This window comes from Dendrobates tinctorius, unplaced genomic scaffold, assembly GCF_039654945.1.
Source record: "Dendrobates tinctorius isolate UK_male_01 unplaced genomic scaffold, ASM3965494v1 ptg000035l, whole genome shotgun sequence".
NCBI lineage: Eukaryota > Metazoa > Chordata > Amphibia > Anura > Dendrobatidae > Dendrobates > Dendrobates tinctorius.
The window spans coordinates 58,725,186-58,741,113 of NW_027361703.1; the positions used below are offsets into that span (position 1 = coordinate 58,725,186).

Genomic DNA, 15,928 nt, shown 5'->3' on the forward strand with positions numbered 1-15,928 from the left:
CAGAGTGTTTTTTTTTGATTGTTTGTTGTTTTTTTTTTTTTGTTTTTTTTTTTTTTTTTAGTAACCCCATGTTCAGGGTAAGGCCCAAAAATATTTTTATTTAAGGGACATTTGTGGGGATTTAGGAACAGGAATCAAAGGCACCGGGTTTTTGGGAAATGTATTGTCAGGCATATAAATTGGTTTGATGGCCAGTCAATTGTAGGACTTCTGAGGTAACGAAAATTTGGAAACAAAAAAAAAAAAAAAATTCATAACGGCGTAAAATTGGTGACATCTAATTTTATTCCAAGGGCTGCTTAAAAAAACAAAAACAGGGAATTTGTTTTGAGGGAGAAATGAATAGTCGTGATACCACAGAAATGGGGGGACTGCAGTATTTGGTCGTCTCGGAAGCCTCAGCAGTGACGACTGATTCAGGTACCATCGGGCTTGTGGGATCCCCGTGGAAGAAGAGTCGTCATCAACTACCTGAAAACGCAGCTTTTTATTTGCATAAAAATCACTGCATGTGAATATTCCCTTACAGTTGGGAACAGGCTGTATAACACAGCCGACAGCTGCAGTGTAAGGATTGCACTCACCTCCTGAGTATTCCCTTACAGCTGAGCGCTTGCTGTATAGCAAAGCCAACAGCTGCAGTGTATGGAGTGTACTCAGCTCCTGAGTATTCCCTTACAGCTGAGCGCTTGCTGTATAGCAAAGCCAACAGCTGCAGTGTATGGAGTGTACTCAGCTCCTGAGTATTCCCTTACAGCTGAGCGCTTGCTGTATAGCACAGCCAACAGCTGCAGTGTAAGGCTTGCAGTCAGCTCCCGAGTATTCCCTTATTCCCTTGGGCGTTCGCTGTATAGCACAGCCAACAGCTGCAGTGTATGGCGTGCTCTCAGCTCCTGAGTATTCCCTTACACTTGGGCGCTTGCTGTATAGCACAGCTGATGGGTACGGAGTGCAGTCAGCTCCTGAGTACTCCCTTACATTTGGGCACTTGCTGCATAGCAGTGTATGGCATGCTCTCAGCTCCCGAGTATTCCCTTACAGCTGAGCGCTTGCTGTATAGCAAAGCCAACAGCTGCAGTGTATGGAGTGTACTCAGCTCCTGAGTATTCCCTTACAGCTGAGCGCTTGCTGTATAGCAAAGCCAACAGCTGCAGTGTATGGAGTGTACTCAGCTCCTGAGTATTCCCTTACAGCTGAGCGCTTGCTGTATAGCACAGCCAACAGCTGCAGTGTAAGGCTTGCAGTCAGCTCCCGAGTATTCCCTTATTCCCTTGGGCGTTCGCTGTATAGCACAGCCAACAGCTGCAGTGTATGGCGTGCTCTCAGCTCCTGAGTATTCCCTTACACTTGGGCGCTTGCTGTATAGCACAGCTGATGGGTACGGAGTGCAGTCAGCTCCTGAGTACTCCCTTACATTTTGGCACTTGCTGCATAGCAGTGTATGGCATGCTCTCAGCTCCCGAGTATTCCCTTACAGTTGGACGCTTGATTTATAGCACAGCCGACAGCTGCAGTGTATGGTGCGCTCTCAGCTCCAGAGTATTCCCTTACATTTGGGTGCTTGGTGTATAGCACAGCCAACAGCTGCAGTGTATGGAGTGCACTCAGCTCCTGAGAATTCCCTTACATTTGAGTGCTTGCTGTATAGCACAGCCAACAGCTGCAGTGTATGGAGTGCACTCAGCTCCTGAGTATTCCCTTAGGGTGTGTGCAGACGCTGCGGATTCATCCGCGCGGATTTTGCAAAAACCGCAGATAAAAGACCTGCGGTTTATCTGCGGTTTCACCATCTCCACAATGGTGGAGATAGGATTCCGCAGAAAGAATTGACATGTCAATTCTTTCTGCGGTTTCAAAACCGCAGGAAAACCGCGAGGATAAATCCGCACCGTCTACACAGCGGTTTTTGGTTACCATTCATTTGAATGGTACTGTACACCGCAGCGGCCAAAACCGCTGCGGAACCGCAGCGTGTGCACAGAGCCTTACAGTTGGGTGCTTGCTGTATAGCACAGCCAACAGCTGCAGTGTATGGAGTGCACTCAGCTCCTGAGTATTCCCTTACATTTGGGCGCTTGCTGTATAGCACAGCTGACAGGTATGGAGTGCAGTCAGCTCCTGAGTATTCCCTTACACTTGGGCGATTGCTGTATAGCACAGCCAACAGCTGCAGTGTATGGCGTGCTCTCAGCACCCGGGTATTACCTTACAGCTGGGCGCTTGCTTTATAGCACAGCCGACAGCTGCAGTGTATGGAGTGCACTCAGCTCCTGAGTATTAACTTACATTTGGGCACTTGCTGTATAGCATAGCTGACAGGTATGGAGTGCAGTCAGCTCCTGAGTATTTCCTTACACTTGGGCGCTTGCTGTATAGCACAGCCGACAGCTGCAGTGTATGGTGTGCACTGAGAATGCTCCAAACATCTTGCCTACACATCAAGGAGTTTGGTTTTCCTTTGTTTCATAAAGAGGCCATGTACCAACATTAAAAGAAATAAGGTGAAAACAGGAAATTATGCAAAAATGTATTTATATTGCACTACAATTGGCCAGTCTTTAATTAAAAAAATAAAATAGTAATGTAGTCATCTATACAAGTTCTTCTCTCAGAGATGTACAGGTCCATAGACTGTAGAGAACAATCCATTATTGTGTATGGAAGACCTCAGAGGTAGGATGCCAGTCAAAGTCTGCAAGAACTTGCCCCTTAATTACCACAGAGACCGTGTGTGCTTTCATTCCTCCATAATTTGCTGGCTTGGGTTTCACTAAATTCTTCCAATTAGCCAGTTAGATCTCAGCAGTCAGGGGAATGGATCCATATCTTTAGCAGCCTCTGTCGTCACATTTGCCGCTGATTTCATTCTATCTTGGCCCATTTGTAATGTGTACAGTGAAGGTCCCAGCCTCACAATTTTACCACTTCCAAGGCATTCCTCTCCTTTGTAGAAAACCGCAAACTGGCAAAAAAGCAAAACAAACAGGAGTTATAGCACTGAAAGCGTGTAACAAACAAGGACTCCAGGAGAAACCAAAAAAGGTCCCTATGCAGACAGAAGGGCTCTTCATTTTGTTTTGATGTGTAGTACTTCAGCATAAGTGGATGAAGCAGACAGCAGACTTCAATGTGGACCTCATACCAAAACTAGCTCAGAGTGGTCACACTTGCCATTTCATCCGCTCCATAAAATGCAGCTTCCGAAAAGCTTTTTCACCTAGTTCTCCTAAACTTCATTTCTGTATCCCTGCATAACATGGTGGCTCTGCCATTCAAGAGCTCAGGAAAGCTGGTGGGCATACTGCATGTTGTCATCCAACTTTCCAGGCTCATAGAACAACGAGACACATGGGGACAGAGTTGCTTGTGCTTTCTTCTTAAGAGGAAATGCACTTTCTCACATGGTGCTTAAGTGCGTGGGAATATGCCAGGAAAGAAACATTGAAGAGGTGGATCCATGACGGGCAGCCTCAAAAATGAATTCTTTAGCCGGACTTATTTTGGGCAATTAAGGGTTCTCTCATTACAAGAATATAACGTGTGTTTGTTATGAGATTAGCACAAATCATCACACACAGGCGGCCAATTTCTCACATTACCTTGCACTGAATAGTTACCTAGGGCCACCAATGATACACAGTAATATAGAGAAGTCTCCACTGGGTACCGTGTACTTGCTACTGTGCCACCCAGCCCTGCATGAGCAATACATGTGCCAGAAATCATTACGCTAGAAACGCAGGTCTGAGCATTTACATACACGCGCATTTATAGGTTATGGGTCGACAATCTTTCTTTAATTGGTGCCAATTGGGATAAATACACCTTTGACCCTTTGTGTGGGAGATTTAGACATTTTTACATGATTTTTTTTGTTAAACATTTAAAAAAAAACAAAAAAACTTTTTCGTATGTTGGGAACTGGAACCTGCAGTCCCTTAAATTGGTGGTACAGTACTTCTATATCGCAGTGAGTTATAGATGTGACCGATCTCTCATGGGCAAGACTTAATAGGAGCCAACAGACGAGGAGCCCCTTCATCCGCTCGCCATGGCAACTCATCAGCCCTCCACACTTATGAGGCCACTCCGTGGACCCCACAAAAACTTTCATCTCTCTGCAGATGTATTTTCAGTTCCATTTCTCTTTAAGACAAAATCATTCAGATTGATGACCGAGTGAAGTACATTTTCTCCTGGCACCGGCTATTGCTGGAAGACTCCGTTATTAACATTTGGTAGACATATTGTCAGTAACTGACATTTCTTGAGATTTTCCATAACCATGGTTACATTAGTCACTAATGAGCATCAGATATGCACAGCCTGTCAGCCATATGGCTCCGTTCTCTCTTTATGGGCAGAAGAACTACTCCAAGTGTCATTCCATTATGTAGATATCCAACACATTTCGCTTATTTGGACAAAAAAAAAAAAAAAAGAAAAAAAGGTTCACAACTGTCTATGGAATTTGAGGCTGTAAACGTTTGGGCACCCTTGGTCAAGGGTACTGAAAAAAAAAATAAATATTATATAGATTTTTTCGGCTAAAATACAAAGGAAATGTGTCATCTTTAACTTTAGGCCTTTTAGAGATCATTTCATCTTCAACTTGCTTAACTGTTCACAATTACAGTGATTTTGACCAGGGGTGCCCAAACTTTACAGCAACCACTCCAAAACCCAATATATGAATTTTCATATATTTTACTAACATGGGATCTGAACAGGACTTTGACAAGCTTCACCTGCAGAGAGTAACTTTACACAACTTGCCCCAGATAAGGCAGACCCACCTTTATTAGTACCTTGCCCAGAGGTTGAGCTACAGATACCAGTGAATACAATGATGGAGGAGGGACCAGACAGCAGCCTCTTCTACCATTGATCCTGTGCGTCTGAGCGCAGCAGGCACAATGTAGTCATTATACTGTGCCAGCTGTATGGAGCCTCAGTACACTGCACTGACCGGAGCAGCAGGGAATGGGGTTAGGCAAGTGCTATTTTTTAATTTGTGAGAACTTGTAGTGGGCATCAGAGTGAGGCAACATCATACTGTGTTGGGAGAGGTTGATCAAGGAACAAAGGCTGAATTACAAAAGTTGAACATTGCTGAAGGACGCTGCTGCAAGAGGAAAGTATACAGGTGTTTATTTTAATTAGGGTCCTGAATTGATTAACCTGGGGCTCTCCTTAGGCCTGTTTCACACTTCCGTTTTTTTCAAATCCGTCAAAATCCGTTGTTTTCCGTAAAAAAACGGATCCGCCATTTTTTGCAGGATCCGTTTTTTTTGTCCCATAGACTTCCATTACGGTTACCGCGGATCCGTCAAAAAAACGGAAACGGATCCGTTTGGCGGACATAAAAACGGAAGTGTGAAACAGGCCTTAACTTCCAGTACAGATTTCGCTAGGGGTCCATAACAAACTTGCTCAATTCACCAGTGTTGTCTGACAGCTGGGAACCTCATATCCACCGAGTAACTGACTGACAATGAAAACATAGCATATATATATTAGCTGAAGAGCGCTGCCCAGGCATAGTAACTAACTACGGTTAGTTATCTGAGTGTAGAGCCCCCGCCCATTCCGCATAGCCACATTCACTATAATATCCCACATCACGTCATCCAGAGCTACCGGACTACTACCCCTAATATCCCACATCATCCCGTCAGCCAGAGCCACCGGACTACTGCCCCTAATATCCCACATCATCCCATCAGCCAGAGTCACTGGACTACTACCCCTAATATCCCACATCAGCCAGAGCCACCGGACTACTACCCCTAATATCCCACATCATCCCGTCAGCCAGAGCCACCAGACTACTACCCCTAATATCCCACATCATCCCATCAGCCAGAGTCACTGGATTACTACCCCTAATATCCCACATCATCCCATCAGCCAGAGTCACTGGACTACTACCCCTAATATCCCACATCATCCCATCAGCCAGAGTCACTGGACTACTACCCCTAATATCCCACATCATCCCATCAGCCAGAGTCACTGGACTACTCCCCCTAATATCCCACATCATCCCATCAGCCAGAGTCACTGGACTACTCCCCCTAATATCCCACATCATCCCATCAGCCAGAGCCACCGGACTACTACCCCTAATATCCCACATCATCCCGTCAGAGCCACCAGACTACTCCCCCTAATATTCCACATCATCCTGTCAGCCAAAGCTACCGGACTACTACCCCTAATATCCCACATTCCACATAGTCACATTCACTATAATATCCCACGTCATCCAGAGCTACCGGACTATTACCCCTAATATCCCACATCATCCCGTCAGCCAGAGCCACTGGACTACTACCCCTAATATCCCACATCATCCCATCAGCCAGAGCCACCGGACTACTACCCCTAATATCCCACATCATCCCATCAGCCAGAGCCACCGGACAACTACCACAAATATCCCACATCATCCCGTCAGCCAGAGCCACCGGACTACTACCCCTTATATCCCACATCATCCTGTCAGAGCCACCGGACTACTACCACTAATATCCCCCATCAGCCAGAGCCACCGGACAACTACCACAAATATCCCACATCATCCCGTCAGCCAGAGCCACCGGACTACTACCCCTTATATCCCACATCGTCCCATCAGCCAGAGCCACCGGACTACTACCCCTAATATCCCCCATCAGCCAGAGCCACCGGACAACTACCACAAATATCCCACATCATCCCGTCAGCCAGAGCCACCGGACTACTACCCCTTATATCCCACATCGTCCCATCAGCCAGAGCCACTGGACTACTCCCTCTAATATCCCACATCACGTCAGCCAGAGCTACCGGACTACTACCCATAACATCCCATATCATCCAGTCAGCCAGAGTCACTGGACTACTACTCCTAATATCCCACATCATTCCATCAGCCAGAGCCACCGGACTACTACCCCTAATATCCCACATCATCCCATCAGCCGTAGCCACCGGACAACTACCACTAATATCCCACATCATCCCGTCAGCCTGGAGTCAGAACCAGAGCGTTGAGTGGAACGGTTCTAACTTCCATACCGGGGATCCCTTTAATAGAATCCTGGCATCAGGACCAGAGTTCTGAGTGGATTTGCCCCGACTTCCATACCAATGATCCCTGATCCCTTTAATAGAAGCCTGGGGTGAGAATCAGAGCGCTGAGGGATTTACCCTAACTTCCATACCGGAGATCCCTTTAAGAGGCCTGGGGTCAGTACCAAAGCGCAGAGTGGATTTTCCCTCACTTCCGTACAGAGGATCCCTTTAAGAGGGGACTTGGGTCAGAACCAGAACGCTGAGTGGATTTTCCCTAACTTCCATACCGGGGATCCCTTTAAGAGAGCCTGGGATCAGAACCAGTGTGCTGAGTGGATTTGCCCTGACTTGCATACCAATGATCCCTTTAATAGAACCATGGGGTCAGAATCAGAGTACCGAGTGATTTTCCCTAACTTCCATGCAGAAGATCCCTTTAAGAGAGCCTGGGGTCAGTACCAGAGCATTTGAAGGCAATTGCCCTGACTTCCATACCGGAAATCCCTTTAAGAAGGGCCTGGGGTCAGTACCAAAGCGCAGAGTGGATTTGCCCTAAATTCCATACCAATGATCCCTTTAAGAGACCCTGGGGTCAGAACCACAGAGCTGAGTGGAACGGTCCTAACTTCAATACCCCTTTAAGATGGAAGATGTGCCTATAGGATGGAGGATGTGTGATGGTATATGGGCACAGGAGGGGGGGGATTCATTTCTGTCATGTGCTCTGTGCTCCTTTCAGGGGGGGGGGGACAGACAATGGCTGGGAGCTTATGTTCCTGAAGATGCTATATTTCTCCCACCATGTCAGTGTCTGCTGAGGTGTTGTTAAGTGGGAAAACTGTTGGTAATAGCAACCAATCTCAGCTCAGCTTCTTTTGAACAGCTCTGGTGAAATGAAAGATGCTTCGTGATTGGTTGGTGATACACACACACACACATTCATTTTTATATATAGAGATACACACACACACACACTTTTTTTGGAGAGAATAAAATAAAGAGGTGTGCAACAGTATCAACACTATAGCCTTCAGACAATACTTCGCCCTTTCAGAAATGTTCCTCTAGATATTTGGCACATTATTTAAGTTTGCCAATTGAGAACAAAGGCTCTTTTACATGGGCAGATGATCTGCTCATAAAGAGCACCGTCCAGCGATATAGTAGGTGCTAGTTCTGATTGCCACATGAAATAGAAAACCGGATTACTTACTGGTAATACTCTTTTGTAGAGTCCACGACAGCACCCACTGAGAGAGGGGATCCGCCCCAGGAACAGGAAACCTACAGAAAGATAAATGGGGCGGTCCCCCTCGCTCCCTCAGTTTGTATTACCGAGAACAACGGAGGAACCGCCATACATGTTTTAGTCAATTTGTTTGGGCGATTCATCTATCTTACCCCTATATTATTTATGTTCGCTAAGTTTAACCACATATTAAATTCTAATTACAATCTCCACCACCAAGGAGACCCATGTGTGAGAAAAATAATTTTTACGGGAGGGAAGTGAGCGGGTGCTGTCGTGGACTCTACAAAAGAGTATTACCGGTAAGTAATCCGGTTTTTCCTCTTCGCCACGACAGCACCCACTGAGAGATTTCCAGAGATAATCATTTGGGAGGGCACACCGTGTTAAGGACTGATCTACCAAGAGTCAAATCCTCGGTAGAGGATAAATCTAGTCTATAGTGACTATAAAAGGTAGATGGAGAAGACCAGGTTGCAGCCTTACATATTTGTTCAATTGGGACGTTTGCCCTCTCGGCCCAGGAGGATGATATGGCTCTAGTAGAGTGCGCCTTAATCCCCAGTGGAGGTTCTTCTCCTTTTGCCAAATATGCCATTGTGATCGCATCTCTAATCCACCTGGATAACGTGCCTGTTGTAACTCCAGACCCCTTTCTGTTGCCCTGGAAGGAGACAAAAAGAGACCTACTCTGCCTCCAGGGACTGGTCCTATCAAGGTAGGCTAGTACCGCTCTTCTCACATCTAAGGTGTGATATTTCACCTCGTCCTGGTTTGACGGGTTTTCGTAGAAGGAAGGTAGGCATATCCCCTGAGACCTATGAAATTTAGTTGCCCGTTTGGGAAGGTAGGACGGGTCTGTCTTCAAAATCAGTCTGTCTCGTGTTATTGACAGGAACGGAGGGTCTACTGATAGAGCATGAAGATCACCTACTCTTCTAGCTGATACTAAAGCTACTAGTGTAGCAGTTTTTAATGAGAGGCACTTCATTGATGCTGAGCCTATGGGCTCAAACGGGGCCTGAGTAAAGGCATCCAAGACCAGAGTAAGGTTCCATGCCGGAAGCCGAGGAATATGCACCGGTTCTGATCGTTGACAAGCTGAAACAAAACGGGTCACCCATCTATTTGCTGCCACGTTATAGTTAAATAGGGCTCCTAGGGCTGATATATGGACTTTAAGAGTATTTACTGAGAGGCCCAATTCTCGGCCTTTTTGAAGAAACTCTAAGATGGCCGTAATGGGTACTTCACCGGCTAGCTCTGCTGGGTGAAAGGTCAGGAATTTCCTCCACACCTTAGCGTATATTCTTGTTGTAGACTCTTTTCTACTTTGTAGCAGGGTATTAATCAGGTTTTTCGAAAAGCCCTTCTGCTTCAATAGTTCCCTTTCAAATTCCAGGCCGCTAGGTGTAGGGCGGCTTTGACCTGTGGATGGTAGCAGGGTCCCTGCGATAGAAGATCGTGGTGCAGCGGCAGGATCCACGGGTCGGTTATTAACATGGCTCTCAGCCATGAAAACCACGGCCTTTTGGGCCAAAACGGGGCTATCAAGATGACCCTCGCCCTCTCTTGTCTTATTTTCCTGACTACTGTTGGTAGCAGAACCATTGGAGGGAAGGCATAGGCTATCTGGAATGTCCAGGGTGCTTGGAGGGCATCTAGAATGTCTGGGTTGTCAGACCTGTAGAGCGAAGCAAACCTTCTTACGCGTCTGTTGGCTCTGGTCGCGAACAGGTCTATCTCTGGTCTGCCCCATTCTGTCGCTATGGTCTCGAAGACGTGCCTGCTGAGGACCCACTCGCCCTGATATAGGACCTGGCGACTGAGATAGTCTGCTTGAGAGTTGTCCACTCCTCTTATGTGGAGCGCCGACAAGGAGTGAAGATGTACCTCGGCTATTTCTAGGATCTTTTCCGCGATAGACATCAACGGCCCTGATCGCGTACCTCCTTGTCGGTTTATATAGGCCACTGCGGTGGTATTGTCTGCCTGGATCCTCACGTGAGTTCCTTTTAACTGCGGGAGAAATTGAGATATCGCATAGTAAATAGCTTTTAGCGCCTTTACATTAGAGGAGGTTTCTATTTCATGTTTACGCCACCGGCCTTGCATCATGTGCTCCTCCAGGTGGGCCCCCCAACCTAAGGGGCTAGCATCTGTGGTGAGCACCTTGGAGGGAGTTACCCACCATTGCACTCCCTTTGACAAATTGGTAGGATTCAACCACCACTTTAGGGATTCAACCACTTCTGGCGATAGGGACATCCTCCCTTCCAACCACCCCTGCAGTCTGTTTCCTGCAGAATAGCCCACTGTAGCCTTCTGGAGTGGAACTGTGCCCATTGCACCGCTGGGATGCACGATATCAGAGACCCCAGCAAGGACATACCCTGTCTTAATGATATTACGGGTCTTCCTATAGTATTCTGTATCTTATTGATTATGGCCACCGCTTTAGCGTCTGGTAGAAAGCATTTCTGACTTACGGAATCTACTTGCAGGCCTAGGAACCTCTGACAGGTCACTGGTTCTAGCCTGGACTTCTCCCAGTTGATTAGCCAGCCTAGTGTCTGTAAGGATGAGATAATCTTAGCTATTATTGTTTCGCACTGAGAAACAGAATTCCCCACTACGAGCAGGTCGTCCAAGTAAGGGATCACTAGGGTGTCATTCAGTCTTACATACGACATCACCTCCAGCATCAATTTGGTAAATACCCGAGGAGCCATGGATAGCCCGAATGGCATTGCCGCAAACTGGAAATGCTGAATCCGACCCTTGAACCAGACCGCTACCCGCAGGAACTTCTGGTGCTCTTGGAATATGGGGAGATGGTAATAGGCATCCTTGAGGTCCAAGACTGCCATATAACACCTGGGAAACAAAAGTTTTATTGCGGAATTTATTGACTCCATCTCAAATGGCCTCAGCCTCAAGAAGGTATTAAGCTTTTTTAAATTTATTATGGTCCTGAAAGAGCCATCTGGTTTTGGGACTAAAAACAGAGGAGAATAAAAGCCCATTCCTTTTTCGTCCTCTGGGACCTCTATCAGGACCTGTTTAGTTAGCAGTACTGCAATCTCCATCTCCAGTGCTTCCTGCTGTATCTGGGACTTCATGGAAGTCAATAGGAAGAGGTTCGGTGGATGCCGAACAAATTCTAGTTTTAGGCCCGATGAGACGATATCAATGGCCCATGGGTTTGATGTTACCTTCCCCCATTGGTGGCTGAATTCCAGTAGTCTACCACCTACCGGTGTACTGGTATTAGCGGAACCTGTCTCCTCTGAAGGGACGTTTTCCGAATAGATTGCCCCTCTGGGGTCCTTATTTGCCCAGCGGTCCTGGGGTTTAAAGTCTTTCTTTTTGCCAAACGGCGGCTTTCTGTAGGCCCTCCTATTAAAGGGAATATACGGGTTAGGAAAACCTTTTTTTCTCTCCCCCGCTTTTGTTAAGATCTCGTCCAGTTCCGTGCCAAATAGGTACTTACCCTGGCAGGGTATAGCACACAGTTTAGTTTTTGTTTGCATGTCTCCTTTCCACCCCTTCAATCAACCATAAGGCCCGCCGGCCTGCATTGGTTAGTCCTGCTGCTCTAGCAGATAAACGGAGAGAGTCCTCTGAGGAAGGCCGCTGCTCCTTTAATGAGGGGCATAGAGGACAGGAGTTAATTCCTGGCCACTCCGTTTTTAATATTGTCCTCTAGGTCATTCAGCCACACCAACATTGACCTTGCCGTGCACGTGGCTGCTATTGCGGGCTTAAAAGCTGCCGTACATGCTTCCCAGGATCGTTTAAGGAGTGTATCGGTCTTACGATCCAATGAGACAGCCAAAGTTCCTGAATCCTCTACCGGCAGGGAGGATCTACGAGAGGTAGAGGCAACTGCCGCATCCACCTTGGGGGCTCTCGACCAAGCAGTCAATTCCTCGTCGTCAAAAGGGTATTTACGCTTTGACGTTAAGGGGAGGAAGGTCCTCTGCCCCTGTTTTTCCCACTCCCTTTTTACTAGCTCCTTTATAGCTGGTACCACTGGGAATGCTCGGACCTTTCTACGGGAAATGCCTGCAAACATTATGTCTTGCGGAGTCTTGGGGTCCTTACCCTCTGGTAGCCCCATGGTATTTCGGATAGACTTAACCAAGTTACTGACGTTGTCCGTAGGGAAACACGTCTGCTCCTCATCCTCTGAGGAAGGGTATTCCTGGGATCTATCAGAGTCTAGATCCCCAGTTTCTGACGGTGACTTTGACGCCGGCGAAGCTCCTCCTCTCGGTGAACCTATTTCTCTCACGGAGGAGTGACCCCCCAGACTACTGGAGCTGCCTAAGGCCCGTAGCTCTTCTCTAATTATCGCTTGGATATCCTCTTTCTTCCGTGAGGATTCCTCCTGTAAGGCCTCCTCAATACACGACTGGCATAATCTTTTAGGGTGGCCGTCTGGGAGGGGCTGAGAACATAAGGCACACTCTCTATTTTTCGCCTTCTTCGTTCTTTTGGCCTAAAAGGGGGGTATGGACCAGAAAAAACGGCCATCAGCTATTTATTCTTACTAAAAACACTCACCCGTGAGTCTCAGTCAGCAAACTACCGGCTGCGGGGTCCGCGACTCAGGCCTAGGCGAGGCGTGGGACGGTTTTTTTCTCTTTACGTTTTTTCTCCAAGGGCTCATCTTGCCTGGAAGGTCCGCTAGATTCCTTCCTGGAGCTGCCACTTCTTCTGGTGCTACTGCTTCTCCTTGTAGTACCGCTTTGTCTGCTGCCATGTGGGGATTCCACTGGCTGACCTAACGGGAGCGAAGCTGGGTCATCTATGGATGACATGACTGCGCATTGGCGCTGCGTTCGTGGCTTCTTTTTATAGCCTTTCCTATTGATGCTCCCCTTTCCACCATTTTTTTTTTCTTTTTTTTTTTCTTTTTTGGCCCTTCTGCGCATGCGCGGCGTTTTCCCTCGATCGCCGCCTTCTGTCTTGACCCCGGAAGTTCTCATACTACTTCCGTGTTGCTTCTGCCTGGGAGCGCCGCTGGAAGTGCTGATGCAGCGGCCGTCGGACGGTGACACCCACGCACCCGGCCGCAACATGTTAACCCCTCCGCAGGTATGACCCCCAGTAGCGCTGCCTGGCACAACGCTCAGGCTCTTCTGCTTCCTCTCTGGGGGGGGGGGGGGGGGCGCGCGGCCACCATCCCCGATATGCCCTAATGGCATTTGTAATGCGCTGGCCCCTCCTGGGGGGGGGGTATACGCTATGTCCCCTCAGTGAGCCTTGGCACCTCTCTTACCTCCGGCCTCACCTGCATTACCAGCTCTGGGGGGGAAAAAAAAAAAAAAAAAAAAAAAAATCACCTCTCCGCCCGACGCTGCCTCCAGTCCTGGGGCCCCTGCTGCTCATATTATGCACACAGGCGGCTACCAGACCAGGTATCCTCTTCTGCGGGTTCCTTTCCAGGAACAGGAAACCAAACTGAGGGAGCGAGGGGGACCGCCCCATTTATCTCTCTGTAGGTTTCCTGTTCCTGGGGCGGATCCCCTCCTCTCAGTGGGTGCTGTCGTGGCGAAGAGGAAAATATAAGTGTGGTGCTATAGATTGCACAAATGATTGTTCACCCCATAACATTGTATTATGACTGGCAGCAGATCACTAGTTCATATGAAGGGATCTGCTACCAAGAGCAGGACACGTAACGAAAACCATTAATGACAAAGTGCTGTAGATTTGATGGCTGATCACTGGACAACGTTCACACAGGACAATGGTCAGAATGAATACGCTTCTGTTCTGCCGATCATCAGGACATGGAACGGGGCCTTATCTAGAGCAGTTTATGAATCCCTGTATGGCAGGGGTGGTGAACATGCGGTCCGCAGTGACTTTTCATGTGGCCCGCGGGCAGGTCCCTGGAGTCCCCAATGCCCGGGCAGCAGCCGTATCCTATCAGCTGTGGGGGCTTTAAGCCCCAAGTGCAAGGCACACAGCGTTCACTACACAATGCTGCCTGCCCTGCACATGAATGGTGACATCGCTGTGTGGACGGGGTTAGTGCCCAACGCTCTCCAGTCCTCCTGTCCCGGAAGAGGATAATACTGCGCTCAGTCCACAGCGATCTCTGTGCGTGCTGGCAGCTCTGCGCCTCCTCAGGGATCTTTGATCCGGCAGTGTGCTTTCCTATCTCTGCCCCTCAGCTTGGTATCCCCTGTGATCTGTGCCCTCCAGGTGTATGTCCCCCTGTGATCTGTGCCCTCCAGGTGTATGTCCCCCTGTGATCTGTGCCCTCCAGGTGTATGTCCCCCTGTGATCTGTGCCCTCCAGGTGTATGTCCCCCTGTGATCTGTGCCCTCCAGGTGTATGTCCCCCTGTGATCTGTGCCCTCCAGGTGTATGTCCCCCTGTGATTTGTGCCCTCCAGGTGTATGTCCCCCTGTGATTTGTGCCCTCCAGCTACATGCCCCCTGTGATTTGTGCCCTCCAGCTATATGCCCCCTGTGATCTGTGCCCTCCAGGTGTATGTCCCCCTGTGATCTGTGCCCTCCAGGTGTATGTCCCCCTGTGATCTGTGCCCTCCAAGTGTTTGTCCCCCTGTGGTCTGTGCCCTCCAAGTGTTTGTCCCCCTGTGATTTGTGCCCTCCAGCTACATGCCCTCTGTGATCTGTGCCCTCCAGCTACATGCCCCCTGTGATCTGTGACCTCCAGCTATGTGCCCCGTGATCTGTGCCCTCCAGGTGTATGCCCCCTGTGATCTGTGCCCTCCAGCTATATGCCCCCTGTGATATGTGCCCTCCAGCTATATGCCCCCAGTGATCTATGTGCCCCAATCTGTTTCCCCATGTGATATCTATGCCCCCTGTGATCTGTGACCTCCAGCTGTATGCCTGCCTGTGATCTGTGCCCCCCTGTGATTTTTTTTCCTCCCATGATCTGTGCCCCCTAGCTATATGTTCCCCTGTCATCTGTGCCCCCCAGCTATGCGCACCCCTGTGATATCTGTGGCTCCCAGATTTGTTCCCCCTGTGATCTATGTGCCCCCGTTATCCTTGTGCCTCCCTGCTATATTCATCCTGTGATATTTGTGCTCCCATGTGATCTTTGTGCCCCCTGTTATCTGTCCCCTACAGCTATGTGCCCCTCCATGATCTCTGTGCTCCCCTGTGATCTCTGTGGCCCACCCCTGTGATATTCGTGTCACCCCGGTGATCTATGTGCCTCCCCGGTGATGCCTGTCGCCCCAGTGCTGCATATCTCCCCCCTACAGCTGTATGTGCCCCCAAGTGATGTGTATATTCCCCAGTGCTGCATTAACCCCAAAAGTGCTGTATATCCACCCAAGTACTATATATGCCCCACCTGTGATATATAGACTCCAGCGCTGTATATAGCCCCCAATGATGTATGTGACCGCACTAGTGATGTATATTCCCCCCAGGGACATACATACCCCAGTGCTGTCGGTGCTTCCTAGTGATGTATATAGTCCTTCAGTGAGGTCTATTCGTCCCAGCCTCCCCGGTGATGAATATGTCCCAGCATCTCCTGTGAGGTCTATGCCCCCCAGCCCCTCCTGTAATTTATATGACCCCAGAGTCTCCTGTGATGCATATAAAGCAGTCTCAATGTTTCC

At 48.5% G+C, this 15,928-nt stretch overlaps 1 protein-coding gene across 4 annotated transcripts in view; it reads right to left on the reverse strand.

The window, feature by feature from the left end:
* Positions 1 to 2,515: 2,515 nt before the first annotated feature.
* The window catches only part of TRMU (tRNA mitochondrial 2-thiouridylase), a 57,978-nt gene continuing 44,565 nt past the window's right edge, over positions 2,516 to 15,928 (reverse strand). For all 4 annotated transcript variants that reach the window (XM_073573507.1, XM_073573508.1, XM_073573509.1 and 1 more), the window contains exon 11: positions 2,516 to 2,962. In XM_073573507.1, coding sequence (XP_073429608.1) covers positions 2,807 to 2,962 — 156 coding nt within the window. In that variant the 3' untranslated portion in view covers positions 2,516 to 2,806. The remainder of the gene's footprint in view (positions 2,963 to 15,928) is intronic.